The 20,108-nt window shown below is 41.1% G+C and overlaps 1 protein-coding gene across 7 annotated transcripts in view; it reads left to right on the forward strand.

The window, feature by feature from the left end:
• GALNTL6 (polypeptide N-acetylgalactosaminyltransferase like 6) overlaps nt 1–20,108 on the forward strand; it is a 927,841-nt gene that overhangs the window by 343,757 nt on the left and 563,976 nt on the right. For all 7 annotated transcript variants that reach the window (XM_074951162.1, XM_074951163.1, XM_074951157.1 and 4 more), the window contains one exon: nt 4,999–5,107. In XM_074951162.1, coding sequence (XP_074807263.1) covers nt 4,999–5,107 — 109 coding nt within the window. The remainder of the gene's footprint in view (nt 1–4,998; nt 5,108–20,108) is intronic.

The following is a 20,108-nucleotide window of genomic DNA, read 5'->3' on the forward strand; positions in this document are numbered from 1 at the left end:
TGGCTGTAGACAATGGATCGTGTGATGCGTCTGGGATGGAAGCTGGAGGCATGAAGGTAGGCATAGCAGTCGGTGGGTTTTCGGTATAGGGTGGTGTTAATGTGACTACCACTTATTTGCACCGTGGTGTCTAGGAAGTGGACTTCCCATGTAGATTGGTCCACACTGAGGTTGATGGTGGGGTGGAAGCTGTTGAAATCGTGGTGGAATTCTTCCAGGATTTCCTTCCCATGGGTCCAGATGATGAAGATGTCATCAATGTAGCATAGGTAGAGAAGGGGCATGAGTGGACAAGAGCTGAGGAAGCGTTGTTCCAGGTCAGCCATAAAAATGTTGGCATATTGTGGGGCCATGCGGGTGCCCATAGCGGTGCCACTGGTCTGGAGGTATGTATTCTCACCAAATTTGAAATAATTGTGCATGAGGATAAAGTCACAGAGCTCAGCAATCAGTTGTGCTGTGGCATCATTAGGGATACTGTTTCTGACAGCTTGTATTTCATCTGTGTGTGGGATGTTTGTGTAGAGAGCCTCTACATCCATGATGGCTAGGATGGTGTTTTCTGGAAAATCACCAATGCATTGTAGTTTTCTCAGAAAATCAGTGGTTTCACGGTGATAGCTGGGAGTGCTGGTGGCATAGGGTCTGAGTAGAGAGTCCGCATATCTGGACAGTCCTTCAGTGAGTGTGCCAATGCCCGACAGTCCCTACCTAAAAGGATAAATGGACACAAATCAGAAATTAGGAATGGCAATATACAAAAACTTGTAGGAGAACACTTCAACCTCGCTGGCCTGTTAGTCTATAAGGTGCCACAGGACTCTTTGCCACTTTTATTAAACTATGTTGTGGTTGCAAGAAAGATCCATAGTACATTAGAATTGTAAATGCTATCAAGTAAAGTAAATACAAATAATTAACAAGAGTGTGCCTAAATGCAAGTTGGAGACCCCAGCAAACTAGTTGTAGGCTGCAACACTCAGTGCTCTCAATGTGGTGTGATCTTATTTAAATTTTATTCAATGAGCCAGAATGACCCCAGATGCACGGTTTCACAGGAAGGTATGGTCTCAGAGAGCAGAGTTGAACTTAATTTTGTTAGGGTAATGTACAGCATGGACACCATGTTCTTTTGAAAACGAACTTTTAAATTCTTAGTTCAACACTCATACGGACTGTAAACTGAATCAATCACATGGAATTATTAGAATGCATATCAGTGAGTTCAGTGCTTGAGTAGGAACATTTTCACCTACAGAAGTGACAGTTTATCAAGCAATAACTGTGTTCAGTAGTTTTCTCAGTTGTTAACCAATTTTCTCTGTATTATGTTAACAAGTAGAAACTGTCTATTACCAGAACACTAGAATCTATTATTTTGGTGAAAATACTAAAGTAAGTATCAAATTGCTCCTGGCATTCATCAAAAATCAGTTGCAATGTGAATCTTATGTGAAGGAGCAAATGGTTTCGATAGAAGGGAGATCTGCAATGAATTTCACAATTCTCTTTAATAGTAGAGAACAGATATGTGGAAGGTATGGATTCTAAATAAACATCTTGGGCTTTGTTTTTGCTAAAAACAGTTTAAACACTTCCTCTAGCTTTGTCATTTCTAAGAATATGCATTTTTAATTAAAAGATAATGGAATGACTTCTTTTCTGACCTCAGTAATACAGACTGGATTGCATTTCCAGTGATAGGTTTGTAAGTTACTTGCCCATACTGTAAGAATTAAGCAATGACCTATATTAGGTCATGTTAGAATTTAAAATCATCATGATAGAAAGGTGGATAAAACAGTGAATTACTTCTGTGAAATAGATTTTCCTTTCCCTCCTCAACTCAGTTTTCAATCTATTAATAGGTACTCTTAGGACATTTGAAACTACTGCAGTAATTAGAGATACTTGATACTCAATGAATTTGAGTATTAGTTTCCTGTCATCAGAAAATACGGTATGTCAAACAATCAAGTAAAATCAAATAAGAATCACTGATGGATCTAAATCTGGTTGCCAAAATGTTTATGTACATTTCTGACATAAAAACCAAGCAATCAACCATCACTGAGCTAATGCATGCAGCTGTCCTACTTTTTTTTCCTTCCACCCTCCTGTTACATGTAATAAGCTGGATATGCTTTAGTCTTGTACTGCAAAACCATTGAGTATCACCCATTTTGGGGCTGCCAGTAACACTAAGTGTCTACATCATTAATGGAATAGGACTGAGTCCTGTGTTCATTTAGTTCATATACTTTAAGCATATGAGATTTATAACCATTTTTAGCGCAATATAAGATGTTGGAATTGTTGCACTGTTCAGTGGAATGCTTATCAAATGTTGCTTCCCTAGGGTTGCCCTTCAAGCAGATCTTTATGTTTCCACTGATGCACACTTGAAAACATTTGAAAGATGCGTAAATATGAATATGCTTTCCATTTTGCATAACTTTTTGGCTTGAAGCTGCAATTAACAGAACAGACCCACTTTTTACTTTCAATTTAAGTGGCAGTTTTCATATCAGGTAGATAGCAGTAAAAATGTATAATATTCCACTTTGCTTGTATTTCCATGTCTACATAATTTCGGAGCAAGTTTTCTTAAATTAAGGGTTTGAAAAAAATCTCCAGTGGCATTTGAAATTACCTTGTCAGTGCCATACAGTCTGTCAGATTCGGATTTTATTTGCTATCTACTACTTTTATTTAATGATACTTTACCATTTCATTTTTGAGAGCCTTTTCCAAAAAGAGAGTCCGAGACAAAAAAGTCTTTTACTGTTGGAGGCAGGTGAAATATACTGTAGAAGCAGGGCTCAAAATTGGCTAGCACATGTTGGCACCATTTATCTTTACTGCTTCCACACTTATTACCTGCAAGAGAGCCTTGACAAAGTGGCAGGGAACATTGCTTGGGCTAGTTTCCACATCATGAGGAAATGTGCTGACTGGTGTTCTATTTTCTCTGACTGTGTTTAGGCAGAGAGCATGAAAACTGTTAACCATCCTGTTCCCTCAGGCAGAGGGGTATGGCTGAGCCTAAGGACCCCAGTAATCTGAGGGCAGGGGGGTAAGGTGGAAACTTGGCTTCTAACTGGACGTGGAAAGGGCCATATAGAAATTCCAGCTCCATTATCCAAGGAAGAGGGGATGGGGAGTATGTTATGGTTCAATGGGTAGGAGATAGCATATTGGACAGGGCAGTATGGTCCAGGGGTTAAGATGCAGAACAGTAATCTTAGGACTAGATTTTATATAGTCACCATGGAAATTGTCATGCACGATCTACCTATTCCAGATGAGACCTGTCTCTGAGGGTTTGTCTCTACTTACCAAGGGATTGATGCGTGGCGATCAATCCACTGGGGGTCGATTTAGTGAGTCTAGTGAAGACCCGCTAAATCAACTGCCGATCACTCTTCCATCAACTCTAGTACTCCCCCGGAATGAGAAGCATAACCCGTCAACCCAGCATGGTGTAAACACTGCAATAAGTCGACCTAAAGTATGTTGACTCCAGCTGCATTATTCCCGTAGCTGGAGTTGGGTAACTTAAGTCTACTTAGCCCCATAGTGTAGACCTGCACTGTGTGTGTCAGTTACAAGTCAGGCCTAGTAGGGGGTACTCAAATCTTTATCTGAAGATTTTGGAAGCATTTCCTGTCAGTTTACTGTGGTCTCTCTTATGTTGCTGTTTGATCCTTTAAAGCAAAAAATGTTTTACTATGTGGGTGAAATAATATTCGAAACTGAAAAAAGGGATCAAAGTTTGGTGTGCATGTGCAGTGGAAATGTGCTGCTAACCAGTGTATATTCTGAGACAAATTCTGCCCTTTAGCTGTGAGACTCTCTGAAATCAATAGGAATAGCATGTTTGTAACCAATGGCACAATTATGTCCTGTGGTGACGACTGAACTCATAACTATATCTCATGACTATAACTTGAAAGGTTATAGCATTCACTACTGTTAAATGTATTGGCCCTGAAAGTGGGGTCGATTAACTGTGCTTGGGCAGGGTCCTGAGACAGTGAAGTGGGAGTAAAAGTAAAGGAGGTTTTATGCCACCTTTTTGAAGCTTCACAATTCTGAGGCTGGCCAACTGACCTCCAACATAAATTACAGTGGCCCTAAATTGTTCTAATTTATAATACACCTAGCTTCCTATGATTCCAAGGAACTGGCCTGACATTTAAGAATAGCCATAGCATAGAAATATCCTCTCCCAACAAACTGAGGGCTGGAATATGTAAGGCCAATATGCCAGCAGTACCTCTTGCCCTCCTCTGGTTACCACTATACCAGGGCCACATCTACTGGCTTTACAGGCCTTTTGTATTAGTGGAGCAAAGTGAAAGGGCTGGAACAGACCCAAGAATGTGGTCCTTTGTGTGTACCAATAGTTTGCATTTAAGAGCCCAATGGAGGTGTGCTGAGCACTTAAATCTCCCGTTGTGAGCAATGATTAGTTAAAAAATTGCTGGACAGCTCTTGAGTTTACAGGGTTGGGAGGTGTTTTGTGTGTCCTGGGTGTTTTGTAAACTGCTCACTTTCAGTGAATCATCTTCCTTCCCTTTACAATACCCTCTTGCTATGAAAAATCCATGGGAGTGAGAAATACAAGGCTGAAGAAGTGGTACAGTTTTACTGTTGTTGTGTGGCTATTAGTCATTTAGTCGAGAAAGAAATGGTGTAGCTTTCTTGCTGAATTTTCAGGTCCAGCTAGACTTGATTTACTGCATGTGGGGTTCAATATGTGCCTTGTATTAGCCAAATACCTTGCAGACAAGAATGGCAGACTCAAAAAGCAGTGCTACAAAATATTTAATCTCCTTTACAGTTGTATTGTTGTACAATACCTGGTACAAAATTAAACTTGTTAGAAACCAATTTTATATTAACTTTCAGTTAAAAGGATGCCTCAATTCCTGTATTAGCTCATAAATGCCTCTATGCTTTAATAATAAAAATCATTCCCTTCCTTTTCTACAGACATTTCCACTGGGCCTGGGAGATGGACAGCTCTATACCTGGACAGATGGCTTGAAAAGAAAGGACTGGCATAACTATCAAAGTATTCAGAAAGATGCTATGCGTACAGGTATGGTGCTCAAAGTAAATGTAAATCTTTCACTCGTTTTTCCAGTGAGGCATTTTTCCATTAGAGTATTTGCTGATGCTAGCTTTCTGATGTTTGCTCACATCTCACTGCTCACATCTCACTGCACTATCTCATCAGGACATGAGATTTCAAGTTGAGATGTTTGGCCAACTAGAAATAATACCTTGATTGGTAGAATAGGTAGGTGAAAAGAAAAAAAAAAAAGGTTTTACTAGCCCTTATATAGTAGTTGCATCTTTATCATGCTAGCTATAAGTGAAAATGATTTATTCTGTTCTTTTTTTAAACCACTCTTGATGTCATAATTAAATAGACTAGAAGTCATGTTTTCAAAAAAAAAAAAAAAAAGAAAGAAAGAAAGATGCTTTACTTGAACTGTTCCAAAATCATTGTTGTTGGAAAGTCAGTTCTCACCCAGTATCAAGAACCTCAAGGTTACATTGGGCACAAAGGAATCCAAATAAGTTCTAAGCCTACTAATATGTTAGTTACACTGACCCTACTTGTGGTCTTAGTCTGTCTCGTTTATTCTGGCCTTCAGATCACAATGAGATCTAATAGTATGATAACCCTTGTTATATGGCTGTATACCACAAATGGAGGAAAAATGTAAGTGGTATTCCTTGAAGTGCTCCTCCCACTCATAAACACAGGAATATGCTTCAATTTACCACTTTTTTGTTGCTTAATGTAATTTATAACTACCCTATATGAAAGGGGTTAAATTAAAAGGAGTACTAGAATCACAGAAATTTAGGGCTGGACAGGTCCTCGAAGTCATGTCCAGCTCCCTGTGACAAGGCAGGACCAAGTAAACCTAGTCCATCTCCAACAGGTGTTTTGTCCAACCTGTTCTTTAAAACTTCCAAAGGCAGGGATTGTACAGCCTCCCTTTGGAGGGCTATTCCAAAGCTTAATTACTCTTAGTGTTAGAAAGTTTTGTCCTAATAGCTTACCTAAATCTCTCTTGTTGCAGATTAAGCCATTACTACTTGCCCTACTCTCAGTGGACATGGAGTATGGTTGATCACCATTCTCTTTATAACAGCCCTTAACATATTTTGAAGGCTGTTATCAAGTCTCACCACTTTTCTCAAGACTAAATATGCCCAGTTTTTTAACCTTTCCTCATAGGTCAGTTTTTTAAACCTTTTAAACGTTGTTGTTGCTCTCCTCTGGACAATCTCCAATTTGTTCACATCTTTCCTCAAGTCTAGTATGCAGGATTGGACACAGTACTCCATCTGAGGCCTCACCAGTGCCACGTGGAATGGAATAATTACCTCCCATGTCTTACTTACAACATTCTTGTTAATACACCCCAGAATATTAGACTTTTTTTTTGAACTACATCATGTTGTTGATTCATGCAATTTGTGATCCTCTCTAACCCCAAGATACTTTTCAGCAGTAGTACTGCCTAGCCAGTTATTCCCCATCTTGTAGCTGTGCATTTGCTTTTTCCTTCCTAAGTATGTTACTTTGCACTTGTCTTTATTGAATTCATCTTGCTGATTTCAGACCAATTCTCCAATTTGTCAAAGTTTTGAATTCTAATCCTGTCCTCCAAAGTGCTTGCAATTCTTCCCAGTTTGGTGTCCTCTGCAAATTTTGAAATTTGATAAGCATTTTATCCAAGTCATCAATGAAAATATTTAATAGTACCAGACCCAGGACTGACTCCTGTGGATCCCTATTAGATGCACCATCCCAGTTTGAAAGTGAACCATTGATAATTAACTACTCGGAGTATGGTCTGTCAACAATTGTGCACCCACCTTATAGTAATTTTATCTAGGCAGCATTTCTCTAGTTGATTTATAAGAATGTCATGTGGGACTGTGACAAAAACCTTATTAAAATCGAGATCTCTTCCACTGTTTCCCCTATATCCACTAGGTCAGTAACCCTGTCAAAAAGGTGAGGAGCAATAGTCAAATCCTGCCCTTATCAGAACAGTGGTTGAAAGTCCATATGCTGTGACAGTTTGGCTTCTGTGAAATGAGTTTTGTTGTCTGAATTAAGTTGCCAGTGTTCAGTGTCCACATCCCAGAAAGTACCGTTACAGCTTACTCTAATTGACAGTGTTGTTAGGCTCAGTAACTGATCTTGCAAGGTTCTGAGCACTCTCACTGCAATCCAGTAAAGCATTTAAATGTGCTTAACTTTATAATCCCACTGGCTTTTTTTATCAAGTGCAACACCGCATCTAAAAAAAATTATCCTCTAATCTCCCCATGTATGTCCTAAGTGAATAGGAGTGGAGCATGTAAAGTTGTTACAGGAAAATACGCAATTGACATACCAGGTTGGACAAGTGTTCATTCAGTATTCAATCTCTGACAGTGACAGAGTACCAGATACTTCAAAGGAAAGTGCAAAAAAACCAATGGAATTAAAAGTATTTTTATTTTTGTGTGTTTATTTTTTGTTGTTGGGGCTTTATCTTGCTGAGGAATGTGATATGTTTGCTAACTGAGGTGGAAATTTTTTTAACAAACCACTTGATATTTTGGCAGCATGTCACTGATCCGCTATATTATGACTAATTAGATTATTACCAATTCCTATCCAAGGAATTGGAGTTCTAAACTGTCTGTAAAGAGCCATGCACAACTGTGGCATTGCATGAATACTAATAATCATCATAGTCTGTAGTATAATGTCAACTGAGAAATTAGGAGAGACTGTAATGAAATTGCAGTATCCAAGAGTCATCATCCTAATCTGCATGCTTAACTCTAGGAGAATGTCAGTAGCAGTTAAATAAAATTCTAATATCTTTTCTTATTGTCAATAATAATTAATTAAAATATATTGATGTATTTATGGCTTTAGCTTCCTTGCCATAGCAATCACTGCAAGATTCCTTAGACAGTCAACTTTGGCAGGCAATGTCTAAGCAGTATTCATTATTATTCATTAGATTAAAATTAACTTTTAATGAAATCTTTCCTTTGACAGTCACAATATAATAAAGCAGGTGAAAAGTTGGAGTGCAAGAGACTCTGAATGCACTCTGTTGGGACATACTGTATTATTTTTCTTCTGACTACCAGAAGAAAATTTATCTGAAATCTACTTCTGGTTAAAATTATCTAGGGAATAATCCTCTCAATCTGAAGACATGAAAATAGCAGCAATGAAAAGACTTCTCCTGAGATTTCAGAAATGTCAGTCACAGCTCACTACATTGAAAAATATAAATGAAGTCTTTTTAAAATTCAGCTTCACTGTTTATCTCTAAAGCTCACATTTTCCAAGGTACGGGGGATGTTAATTTCATAAATCTAATTATGGAGAGATGCTAGTCTAGCTGTGATTAAGGTTATTGTTACAAGTTTTGTTCTAAAGCCAAAGTTTGACCCTCTTCTAGTTTCACTGAAACAAAACCAATGTGCCTGTAATTATGCACTTGTGGTTCTCTATCCAGGAAGAAAACTGGGACAATTTGAGGTTAAATAGACAAGCCATTTGCAAGACATGACAGATGTATATCAATTTATACAAAATATTCTAGCCCATCTTTTTAACATCATATCTTTTAAATGCCTTTGCATTTATTATGAAATTCAGAATTTGGTTCGTTTCCTCAACAGGACTGCCCCTCTGTGAGCTGCGGGGGTCCATTTGTGGTGTGCTCACAGTCTCAAGGTCTCATAACTATATTCCAAGGTCACATCTGTGAGCAGGGATAATATCCAAGAAGGGTGTAGGTGTGGGATGGCTCTGAGCTGGAAGAAAGAGACAGGCCGTGATGAGGTCTTGATGTAGCAGAGGACTAAGGTGAGAACTGGGATATATCTACCCAGTCTAAGCCCAGATCTATAGACTTGGGCTTGCACTACAGTGCTAAAATCAGCAGTGTAAACATTGCAGCCTGGGCTGGAGGGTGGGGCTCTGAAGCCTATGTGGGGGGATGGGTTCCAGAGCCTTTACTGCAGCGCTGGCTGCAGTGTTTACACTGCTGCTTTTAACAGCAGCACAAACCCAAGTCTGTAGACTTGTGATCTGAGACTCGCTGCCACGGGTTTTAAAATGCAGTATAGACATACCCTTAGTTGAGGGCTCCTGCAGAGATTGAGCCCCTCAGAAACTAACCTTTCTTCTTTGAGTGATTATCACACAGATTCCACTCTTTGCATGCATGTGACCCATATGCAGCACGAGATCGGATTCTTTTGGCCAGCACTGTCTTTTGGGGGTGGGCCTGTGTTCTAGTTCCCCTTGTATCCACTCACCTGGAAGCATAAAGGCCAAAGCAGGCCCAACCATGCCCCATTCCTTCTTATTACTTATGGCAGCAGACCTGAATCCCCTACACTGTTGGCTTGCTCTTCCTATAGTGCCGTTTATTCTTCCTTAGCCTTTTATAAAATGTGTAATTTTCTTTTTATACCAGCCAGCAAAGAAAAATATATTTAAATATAAGTCTGTTAAACTAGAACCCACCCCCATGTGCAAGGTATTGGCATTATAGCGGATTTAAGACCAAGATTTAAGACCTGTCCTTCATGAAACATATCAACATCTATTAATGACTGCACTTCCAGTGTCTGCTTTGTCTTGGAGAAGGACCTGTCCCAGAGTAGTGTTCAGTCTGTTGCTCTTTTCGAGAATAGTCACAGTGAAGGAGGCACATCTGGAGCTCTCTCTTCTAGAGAGATCAGAACCGGCCACCTCAGAAACCAAGAAGAAGGCTACAAAAGGCCTCCGCCATTGGGTTAGTCTCTCGGTGCATCAGTGAGCTGTTGTTCTATCCTGAGCTCCAGGGAGACATCCACTCAAAGGCCGCATTCGTTCTCCACTATGTTATATCAACAGAAAGGAGCACCACCTCAAGGATGAGCCCAGGTGCAGGACACGATCCCTTGTACCTGACCGAGGCAGAAGGGTGGTCAGACTTGATTTGCCTCAGGCTCATTCATCCAAGGGTCATAAAAGCCCCAGTGAGGGCTCAGCTTAGGGTTTGGGATCCACCTAAGTGGTTTTTCTTGTAGGATCAAGGCTACAGTTTGTACACATGCTTTGAGAATCGTTGGGATGAAAGATATTATGTAAACAAAAATTAACCCACATCGCTATTTACACTTTTTTTCAACATGGTTATTTAAAAATTTTAAGACAAACACACTTCTGTGAAACAGCAAATTGTCCCATTGATTTTGCCAGTGGACAGTTCTGTTCCAACCAGAATAATGCTGTTCTTGACCCCAAACTTCCTCCTGTACTGTACCTTAGGAAATATATAGTGTTTTTTAAAAGAAACTACACCTTTTTCTGCCTACAGTTCTCCATCTGTGATCAAAATAGAAGTTGATTTACAACACTTTTTGATCTTCTTTCTGTTAAAATGTATCTACAGCACCAAAATTAAATTAAATATTAAATAGAACTGCTGCTTTTCAAAGGTTCTAGAGTCAGATTCTGAGGGCTCTGCTCGTAGCAGAATGTGTCCCTTTTGGGAGAACAAGGAATCTAGTTCTTTGTTTCAGGTGACTACACGTATTTGAGTTGAGTATCAATGTAATTAGAGAAAGTCCTGTCCTGGAAGTATGGGCATTGGTGTTGAGAAATATCAGGGCAGCCATGACATTGAGCAGGCTTTTGTTTTGAGTCATACGTTGTTCATTTAGGGCTGTATTTTTTGTGGTTTTTCAGAGCTGCTTCTCCCCTGGGGCTAGACCAGTGGTAGGTTTAACATATTTCCATCTGTGCATGAAGCAGAGTTCAACACAGCGAAGGCTTGGGCAATGATGCCCTGAATAAATAAATGTCTGAGCCACCTTTTTCCTAATTAAATGTGTTTTCATCAGCTGCCAGAGCTTTGACAATGCCAGAATAGCTGAATAATAACTTCTGATACCTGGCTGTGCTGATAGCTGTTGGTTAACCCAGTACACCTGGAGAGTTAGTCCACATAAGTATCCTATTTAAATCAGGCAGGAAACGTATATTTCTGAAAGAATATGGTGTATGGTTCACCATTCTCATAGTGACTGAAATTTCCATCTGGCACATGATATATAAGTATGAACAAAAGTGAAGGTGGTTTACTGTATGGTATTCTTGGAACTCTACTGGGCTCTGGATTTACAGGTAGCAGCAAATATCAGATGGCTTAAAATGTATGTGAAATGTTTATTTTTCCATATTGCTTCCCAGGTGTGGCTATTCATGATTTTTAAAAAAGCAGTTTCTGTGTTCTTTTCCCATGATCAAGGCTACTATTTAGTCATGGGTATTTTTAGTAAAAGTCATTGACAGGTCATGGGCAATCAATAAAAATTCACGCCCCCATAACCTGTCCCTGTCTTGGGGCACCTGCTGGGGCAGGGAGCCACTACTGCATTGGGGCAGGGCCAGCAGCACTGGCCACCGCTGCTCGGGTCGTCCCTGGGGTCAGCTGCCTGGGGCCGCTCCAGCAGTGGCCGATGTGGCTGTCTGCGGTGCCGCCTGAGCATCTGGCTGCAGAGTTGCTCCAGCAGCAGCTGGTGTGGCCGTCCCCAGGGACACCTGAGCAGTCTGGCCTTGGGGTCAGCCACACTGGCCACTGCAGAAGTCATGGTGGTTGCAGAAAGTCATGGAATCCATGACTTCCATGATCTGTATGACAAACACTGAGCCCTACCCATGATTTCTGGTGGTTCAGTAATATCTTTCTTAGGCATCCAGAAAGGAGGTTGCCGTCTTTCCTTTCAGAGACAGACCTTACTGTATTATCTGTGCCTTTTGTCAACTTGAGGTTAGATTACTAGAGTGTATTCTATCATAGGCTGTCAACAAGCCATTTGGAGGTAGTGTAGAATACGATGTCCTGCTTATTAAGTGGAGTTTCTTGTAGAGCACATAGTCTATTCAGAACACTGATCAGATAAGCAATCGATCAACTTCCTGTTGAAGTTTAAGATTTTCACTGTAACCTTTGAATGATGTGGGTCCCAGCTGTTTCAGAGACCACATTTCTTGGGCACTGCAGTGATTGTGGCATTTGAGGTCATGTAAAGCACTTAAGCTAAAAGCATTTACTGGCACAATGAGGTGGGCTGGTGGCGGAGCATTCTTAGCAAGGGTTTAGAACTGGCTTTCTTCCCTTGTCTCTCAGAACCCATGTTGTTGGCCAGAATAGGTAACTCACCTATTCTCCTTGGGTATTTCCTGACAAGCCTACTTTATAAAAGATGTGATTGAAGAGGTGGTAGAGATGGGGTTGTGAGACAGTATTAGGAGATTTTCTTCTTTCCGAGATCGTTGGGTGTGCCCTTGCTTTTTTTTTTGTTCTTTTTGGTTGCCTCTTATTTTATTGTAAAGTATTCTTGTAAATCTATATAATTCAGTTAGTTAAAGCAGAAAGTATACAGTTAATTATTGCCCTTTTAAGAGACGCTGGGTTACATCACCTACATTCACTGGTTTAAATGATCCTGAAGACAACTTCCCCCTCTGCAAAAAGCAGTGGCACAGAACTCCCTTTTATTTCCCAAGCCTCAGCGAGTGTGCCTCCCTCTAGCATCTTTCTGCTTCACTCACTGCTGCCCCCTTGACTATGGAATTAGAGTACCTGGGTGGCCAGGTGTATGTCTCACAGATACCTATTCATCCCTGTTCCTCTGAAGAGGTGCAACACCACTTGCCAAAAATTGTGCTCTAATTCACCTTTAGTGTTCTAGGAAGTAGAAGTGGAGCATGTGATGTGACTATATGACCATAGGAATTGGCAGATAAGGGTAGGCTATCACACTGCATTTGTACTAACCCTCTGGCATTCAAGGAATAAACCATTGTTGGCCATTAGTACCCTGCCCCAATCCTGGTCCCTAGAAAGAAACCCTTCTTCTGCCTCTGCTTCAGGTGTTTCTCAGATCACCAGGGAGTAAATAACTAGGCATGTGTGGCAAGTATGAAACACTATAGCTGGCTGACCTTGCCTGCATGAAGTCCTGGCCACTCATAGACGAGCTAAGCAGTGCACAGTAAGACTATTGGTCCAGATAACAGGGAGGGATGAGTCTGCCATGGTTGTAGAAACACTTCCCCCTAATAACTTGTTGCTGCTAAAGACTATAAAAGGAACAGTGGCCTGGGGACACAAAACAGATTTCTGGGTTGTATATTTTTTGCTTGTGCTGCAAGAGCCTAACAAAAAAGAGCACCTCTACATATACCAAAGACACTTCAAGGAAAAAATTAACCAGAGCCTCTTGTCTCTTACTGAAGTGGAAGGCTGTGCTTGGTTATGTTGCTCATAGGTGGGAAAGCTTTCTAACTGTCCTCAGTGGTTGACTGATGCCATGAAGTTTGAGCATTTGTATCCCTTTATATTGATATAGAATGAAAACTGTCTTCTGTAACTGTAGCTATTCCTACAAATATCTAAAGCTAACTTCTGGGCCTCAATAATCTCCTTTTGTTGAACGAGTCTACAGGTAAATTATGAGGTTTGTATGGGTGTTTTTCTCTTTCAGTTTCAATCTTGTTGTGTTATGAAAGGGTAAATAGGAACACCTGAACTAGTTTCTCTAGACATTTCTTCATATGTCTCTAAGCAAAACCGTCCTAATCTTCTCTTTTCAAATGGAGATCTGCCCATGCTTCTCCTCATTTTAGTTCTTGAATCATGCAGTGAGAGGAGCAAATCAGGAGAATATGCTGCTATTGGGGCAAAGGGACCAGCCAAGTAGCCAGTTGCTGCTAGTGATCCAAGCCCCAGGCTGTGCAAAGGATGGAAAGTGAAAAACAATGTGTAAAAATGTTTTGAATAAAATATGGTGCCCATCAGAGTACAGCCCTAATGAAACCAGTGTTATTTCATCTAGTCTTGCCAAGTACTTGTATTCAAAGAAAGGCATGGATCTCTGTTTTTGCACTTTAATACCTATAATAGAAATACTAGCGAAGGGCATTGGAGAGTGTATGTTCAGAGATAAGTCAGTCTTTCTGATAAACCTAACAAAACATAAATAGCTTTGATAGACATTTTAACAGTTTCTGATTTTATTTTTGCCTAATTTTGTTGCCTTTTTGCTAAGCAGTTCAGCAAAGCAGTCAAAGATTACAATTGCTAAAAAAAGATTAATCAGAGTAACTGATTTTAGTGCAGCTGGTGTCATGACTTATTTCTGATAAGAAATCAGCATTAAGCTAAGAATAGTTCCTATTAATTTAAGCTCTTTTGGGAATTCAACTAAGAAACAGATGACATGTCTTGATGAAGAACCTGCTTAATTTACATTAAAAAAGCAAACAGTGAAAGGCACAAAATGTACAATGGCATAGTTCTGTTCAGATGAGTACTGAGCAGTAAGCCACATCGGCATTTCTGAATCAAACTGGAAATATCACCCTCTAAGTAGGGATGTTAATCCTCCTGTTAGCAGACTTCATCTTATTTTTTACACTGATCCCAATCCTGCAAGATGATATATGCCTCCTGAAAAGGGCTGTGTATTCTTGACTCCTATTAAAGTCAATGGCTGTTGCAGTTGCTCAGTACCTTGCTGGACTAGACCTAATTTGCTTACCTAAATTTTCAGTTTGGTTCTGCCAAAAAAAATTGATTTTTACTAATCGATTTAGTGGAGTGCAGGGGTGTGAAATTATATGGCGTGTATTACAGGCAGGGCAGGTATTGCCACCTATAATTAAGGTTGTCCCAACACTTCCCTTTACAAGATCCTGTTTTCAATTGCTTATAAGACTGCCAAACACGAACAGTTTGGGCTTAAATTTTCCATGCCAAATACCTCTTAGGTTGATTATTTTTTGAGCCTAGACAACATAGAGGAGGAAGCTGTCTGATTCAAATGTAGAGGGGACAAGAGGTGGATCAGGGTGGGGTGGGGTGTGTGTGTGTGTGTGTGTGGTGGGATATGGATTGAGATAAGGAGTGGGAGGGAGAGATTAACAGGCTGAGCAAAGGCCCTGAGACAAAGAGGTAAGGCAAGGGAGGGGAGACTCTGGAATTGGACAAAGAGTCTAAGGAGGGAGACTGGAAGCCAGTGGGGATGGGGGAAACTGGAAGACCAAGGATGGAGAGAGACTGATTGGATGAGGAGCCAGGAAGGGGGAGAACTGGAACAGAGTCCAGAGGGAGAAACTGGAACAAGTATGAGACTCCTGATAAGTGGAGATCAGAACTGGCTAGTGGAGGCAGCATGCTGAGATTGGATGAGAAGCTGAGAGTGGAGAGAGATGTCTGGGACTAGAACAGATTGGTGGGAACAGGGCAGAAGAATCTGTAACCACTGGAGCATGGCCCGCTCCAGAACCTGGAATGAAATTATAATAAAGTTTCTGTGTCTCACCATTTTGGTCAGCAAATATTTGTGGAAGGCACAGGCCAAGTGTCCCATGCCTTTCTAGTACTGCTGCTCATAATGGATGACAACATACTACTGTTATCAGTCACTCTATTAGCTCAAGTGGCAGAGGTCTCCGTGGTGCATCCAAAAGTTCCAACCCTCCAGATGACCCGGGTGCATGGCAACGTGAGTACATTAACATCAAAGCCTAAGAAATGTGCAACCTTAATTCAGCCCTCTTGTGCATATGCATTATGATAGTCTTTAATTGCATGATCATATTTATTTTTTTTTCTGGAGGATCTCTCTCCCACTGCACAGGACTAATGGTGCTCTTGGGATGAATCAGGCTTGTGTAGACTGTTGTCTTTAGGACCCTTGCCTCATTTGTTACAGAAGTTGGAAAGCGTGCAGTGAATGAAGCAGGGGTTGAAGGAAGTGGAAGGACAGTCTCGCCGTTAAGGCAGTAGAACGTTGCCCTGGAGAATTAGATTCTATCCTTGCCTCTGCCACAGAGTTCCTCTGTGGTGCTGGGCAAGTCACATAAACCAAATTTCTCAGCGATGGTCTCCAAAGCCATCCCTTGGATAGGGCGAATCGGGGCCACTGCCCCAGGGCCCGCGCTTGATAAAATCATGAGGCAGGCGAGCAAGGTGAGGAGGCAAACAGGGAGACGAGTGGCAGACAGGCAGTGGGCAAGGAGGATGCCCCCTACCAGAAGCTCCCTCTCCCTGCAGCACCTCTTGCCCGCTGGCGGGCCCCACCAATCAGCACCTCCCCTTCCCTCTCCGTGTCTACCATGGATCAGATGTTCCGTGGTACCAGGAGATGCTGGGGAGGAGAAAGGAGCAAGGGCTCAGCATGCTCAGAGGAGGGGGCAGAACTGGGGAGGGGGAAAGAGCTGGGGCAAGGGCTGGAAGAGGCAGGGCAGGAGTGGGACTTTGGGGGAATGGGGTGGGGCTTGGGCAGAGCAGGGGGGGAGCACCCCCCGGCAGGTTAGGTGCCAAATTTCTATGTCCCAGGCCCCATACACCCCTTAGGGACAGCCCTGATGGTCTCTAATTGTTTCTCATTTTCTGGGTTCCCTATCTGAGATACTGAGGTTTGGTTTGCAGAAGTGCTGAGCATTCAGATCTGCAACTGAAGTCGATGTGGTGTGGTTTGAACATAGGAAGTGCTATATAATGCAAAGAGATCCTGAAAAGTCAGGTAGTAGGTGTCAGTATGGGCATACAAAATTGGTGGATACTTTGACCTTAATTGTTCTGTGCCTCAGTTCCTTATCTGTGAAAGGGGGATAATACCATCTCCTCACCTCATAGGCGTGTTGTTAGACTACAAAATGATGTTTTTGAAGCCGGCAGAGGTTAGAGCAGTGGTGGGCAACCTGCGGCCCGTCAGGGTAATCTGCTGGCATGCCACGAGACAGTTTGTTTATATTGACCGACCACAGGCACGGCTGCCCGCAGCTCCCAGGCCAATGGGAGCTGCGGGAAGTGGCACAGGCCGCAGGTTGTCTACCACTGGGTTAGAGTGAGTGCTGTAGAAAACCCCATAAGGAAATTGATACATTTGTTTTTAAAACAGTGTTTGAAAAGGGTGCAGCAAATAAAGTGTAGGACCACACATTAAGCAATAGGAGGAAAACAAAATATTAGCTGCTCGTTATGTGTACGCTGAAGGATGCAGCAGTCCTGTGGGGGAAAAAAGTGTGGTCATAGATTCATAGATATTAAGGTCAGAAGGTACCATTATGATCATCTAGTCTGACCTCCTGCACAATGCAGGCCACAGAATTTCACCCACCCACTCCTGCGAAAAACCTCTCACCTATGTCTGAGCAACTGAAGTCCTCAAATCATGGTTTAAAGACTTCAATTACAGACAGTATCAAAATGCATACGCACAAGGGCTGAATTAAGGTTGCACAGACAACATTAATTCTGGCATTTCCTAACTTTTGAGTGCTTCATTTTGCAACCTTAATTATGATTTTCTAAAGTAGTTCTCTGTGGTATTTTCTTTGCGTTTTTTAAAAAAAATACAATGGGGGGGAACAAATTTGATTATGAAGCATAAGAATGACACTGTTTTGGGGTATACAGACCCTATGTTGACCAGGAAGGAGTTAATGAGAGCCCTGTGGGCTCAATCAGCTCCTCCCTGTTATTACTGTGCCAGGGGTGTCAAGTCTGGAGGGAGAAGTTAGTCCTATTGGTCATAGTGTTGCACTGAAAGCTCATTTTCAGTTGATTGTCCAGCTCCACCCACAAATGTTTTTCATAGTTTTTGCTTCCTGGGATAGAGTCCCCCGTCCTGTAAGTGTGGCCTACGTTCCTAGATACACACACATACTCACTCACTCTGTTTGCTGGCACCCAGCTTACCAAACAATCTATATTGCTCTGTACCACTGACCTATCCTTGTCATTATATACTACACTCCTTATCCCGATCTTGTTTTCCTACAGATCACTGATAAATAGGGTTGCCAATTTTGGTTAGATGTGTTCCTGGAGTTTTCATCACATGACACAAACTTTAATTAAAGATTAATCATTAATTCCTGGAGACTCCAGGAGAATCCTGGAGAGTTGGCAACCCTACTGATAAAACTGTTAAATAGAATATGGCCAAGAACCAATCCCTGTGGGATGCCACTAGAAATACACCCACTTGATGATCATTGTCCGTTTACTATCAGTTAGCCAGTTTTTAATCCTTTTAATGTGTGCCTTGCGAGTCATCTGAGTCCTACCTGTTGTTAAGCCAAACAAGTTTGTTTACATTTGTGGGAGATAACCACTTCTTATTTAAAAAGTTACCTGAAAGTGAGAACAGGCATTCACATGGCACCATTGTAGCCGGTGTTGCAAAGTATGTGCGTGCCACATATGTTAAACAGTCATACGTCCCTTCATGCTTCGACTTGTAGGTTTTAAAGTTTTACATTGTTCTGTTTTTGAATCCAGTTATGTATAAAAAAAATCTACATTTGTAAGTTGCATTTTCACAATAGAGATTGCGCCACAGTACTTGTAATGAGATGAATTTAAATACTATTTTTTTTACAGTGCAAATATTTGGAATCAAATCTATAGGGATCACTGTACTCTTTTCTTTTTATTTTAATTCTTTTTAATTAATTCTTTTAATTCTGTATTGGAATTGAAATGGATATATTTGAAAATGTAGAAAAACATCCAAGAATATGTATAATAAATTTAAATTGGTACTCTATTGTTTAGCAGTGTGATTAAAATGGCAATTAATCATGACTATTTTTAATCTCATGATTAATTGCAATTTTTTAAATTGTTTGACAGCCCTAATATTTTACTCTTACTATAAACTGACCTCTCAGCAGAGTTAGTGTGTTACGATTTGAAATACATCCCAGGGTCACCCCCTCCCAAAACTATGGACCAAGATTTAATAATGGTCTGTCACAGTGGTGGTATAATTCACGTTGCAGGTGAGAGCTGAGGAGGTGTTACACTGTGATAAAAGATTATTTAATGATGGACAAAACAATACTAATGGTTGTGGGGGAAAAAAACCAGAAGTGGATTCCACATATCTACAATAATGCTAAATATATGAAGAATGTACATAAAAAGTGAATACACAAATACTAAACTTACTGCTACACGTACTACAGTAAATATAACCTTCTAAATAAAAAAAATCTATATCTACTTCTTTGTATAGGCTATTATGGATTATTAGTTTAAGGCTCACCTTTCCCTAAATATCTCACTAGGTGCTGTTTAACACCAAAGTCAGTCTTTGAGCCTCAAGCATCTCATCTCTTCCGGAAGAGATGGACTTGATTTCAGTGCTGCTTGCTGGGGCGAGGGGGTGCACAGCAGACCAGATCCACAAGAGCTGAAGGACCTTTGGCTCTCCATTTTGGATATCCAGGATAACATGGATTGAGTGGTGGGGGACAAGCAAATCCGAGGCTCAGGAACACACCATCACTCAGGGACTGACCTGACCAGCCAGTTTTAAACTAAAGGGACCTTCTCCTGCCCATCTGTCCTGCTTCGCCTCAGTCTCTCCACTTACTCTGTTTCTCTGTCCTGTTCCCTCTGGCTGCCCCCTTCTCTCCGATCCCGTTTCTCTGTTTGCTCACAGACTATGTTTCTCTCCATCTCTCTTTCAAGCTCCCCCCCCCTCTTTTCCCCCAACTGTCACTTCCCCTCCCACTGAAGGGAAGAGTTTGTCTTCTCCAGAGAACGACAGCACATTCACCCTGAATCCACCCTAAATCACACGTCTCCTTATAGGATTGAGTCCCTTTATCATATTTACATTAGGTTTGTTCTCTGAAACATTTGAACCTTTTTTGTCTTAAATAAAAAAAAAATGCAGCCTGAGGCAGATGGGGAGGGGGGGAAATTACAGACCAAATGTTTAAAATTTGCCACAGTTAGAAGCAACTAAAAAGATGGCTGCTGGCATATTCTGTGCATTACAAATGCCAATTAGAATCCATTAGGTGCTCTAGGCTATACAGGCTCTAGCTCTCAGTGGGCTACTGCAAATGCAAACAGATTCCAAGTAACGTTTGTGCCACAGAATTAGTGATTCGAATGTGGGAGAGCCATTTTTGATTGCCAAGCTTTCTGCATTATGAAATGCTGGAGGACTAAGAGACAGGAAAATTGATGAAA

The sequence above is a fragment of the Natator depressus genome, chromosome 4 (genome assembly GCF_965152275.1).
Source record: "Natator depressus isolate rNatDep1 chromosome 4, rNatDep2.hap1, whole genome shotgun sequence".
NCBI lineage: Eukaryota > Metazoa > Chordata > Testudines > Cheloniidae > Natator > Natator depressus.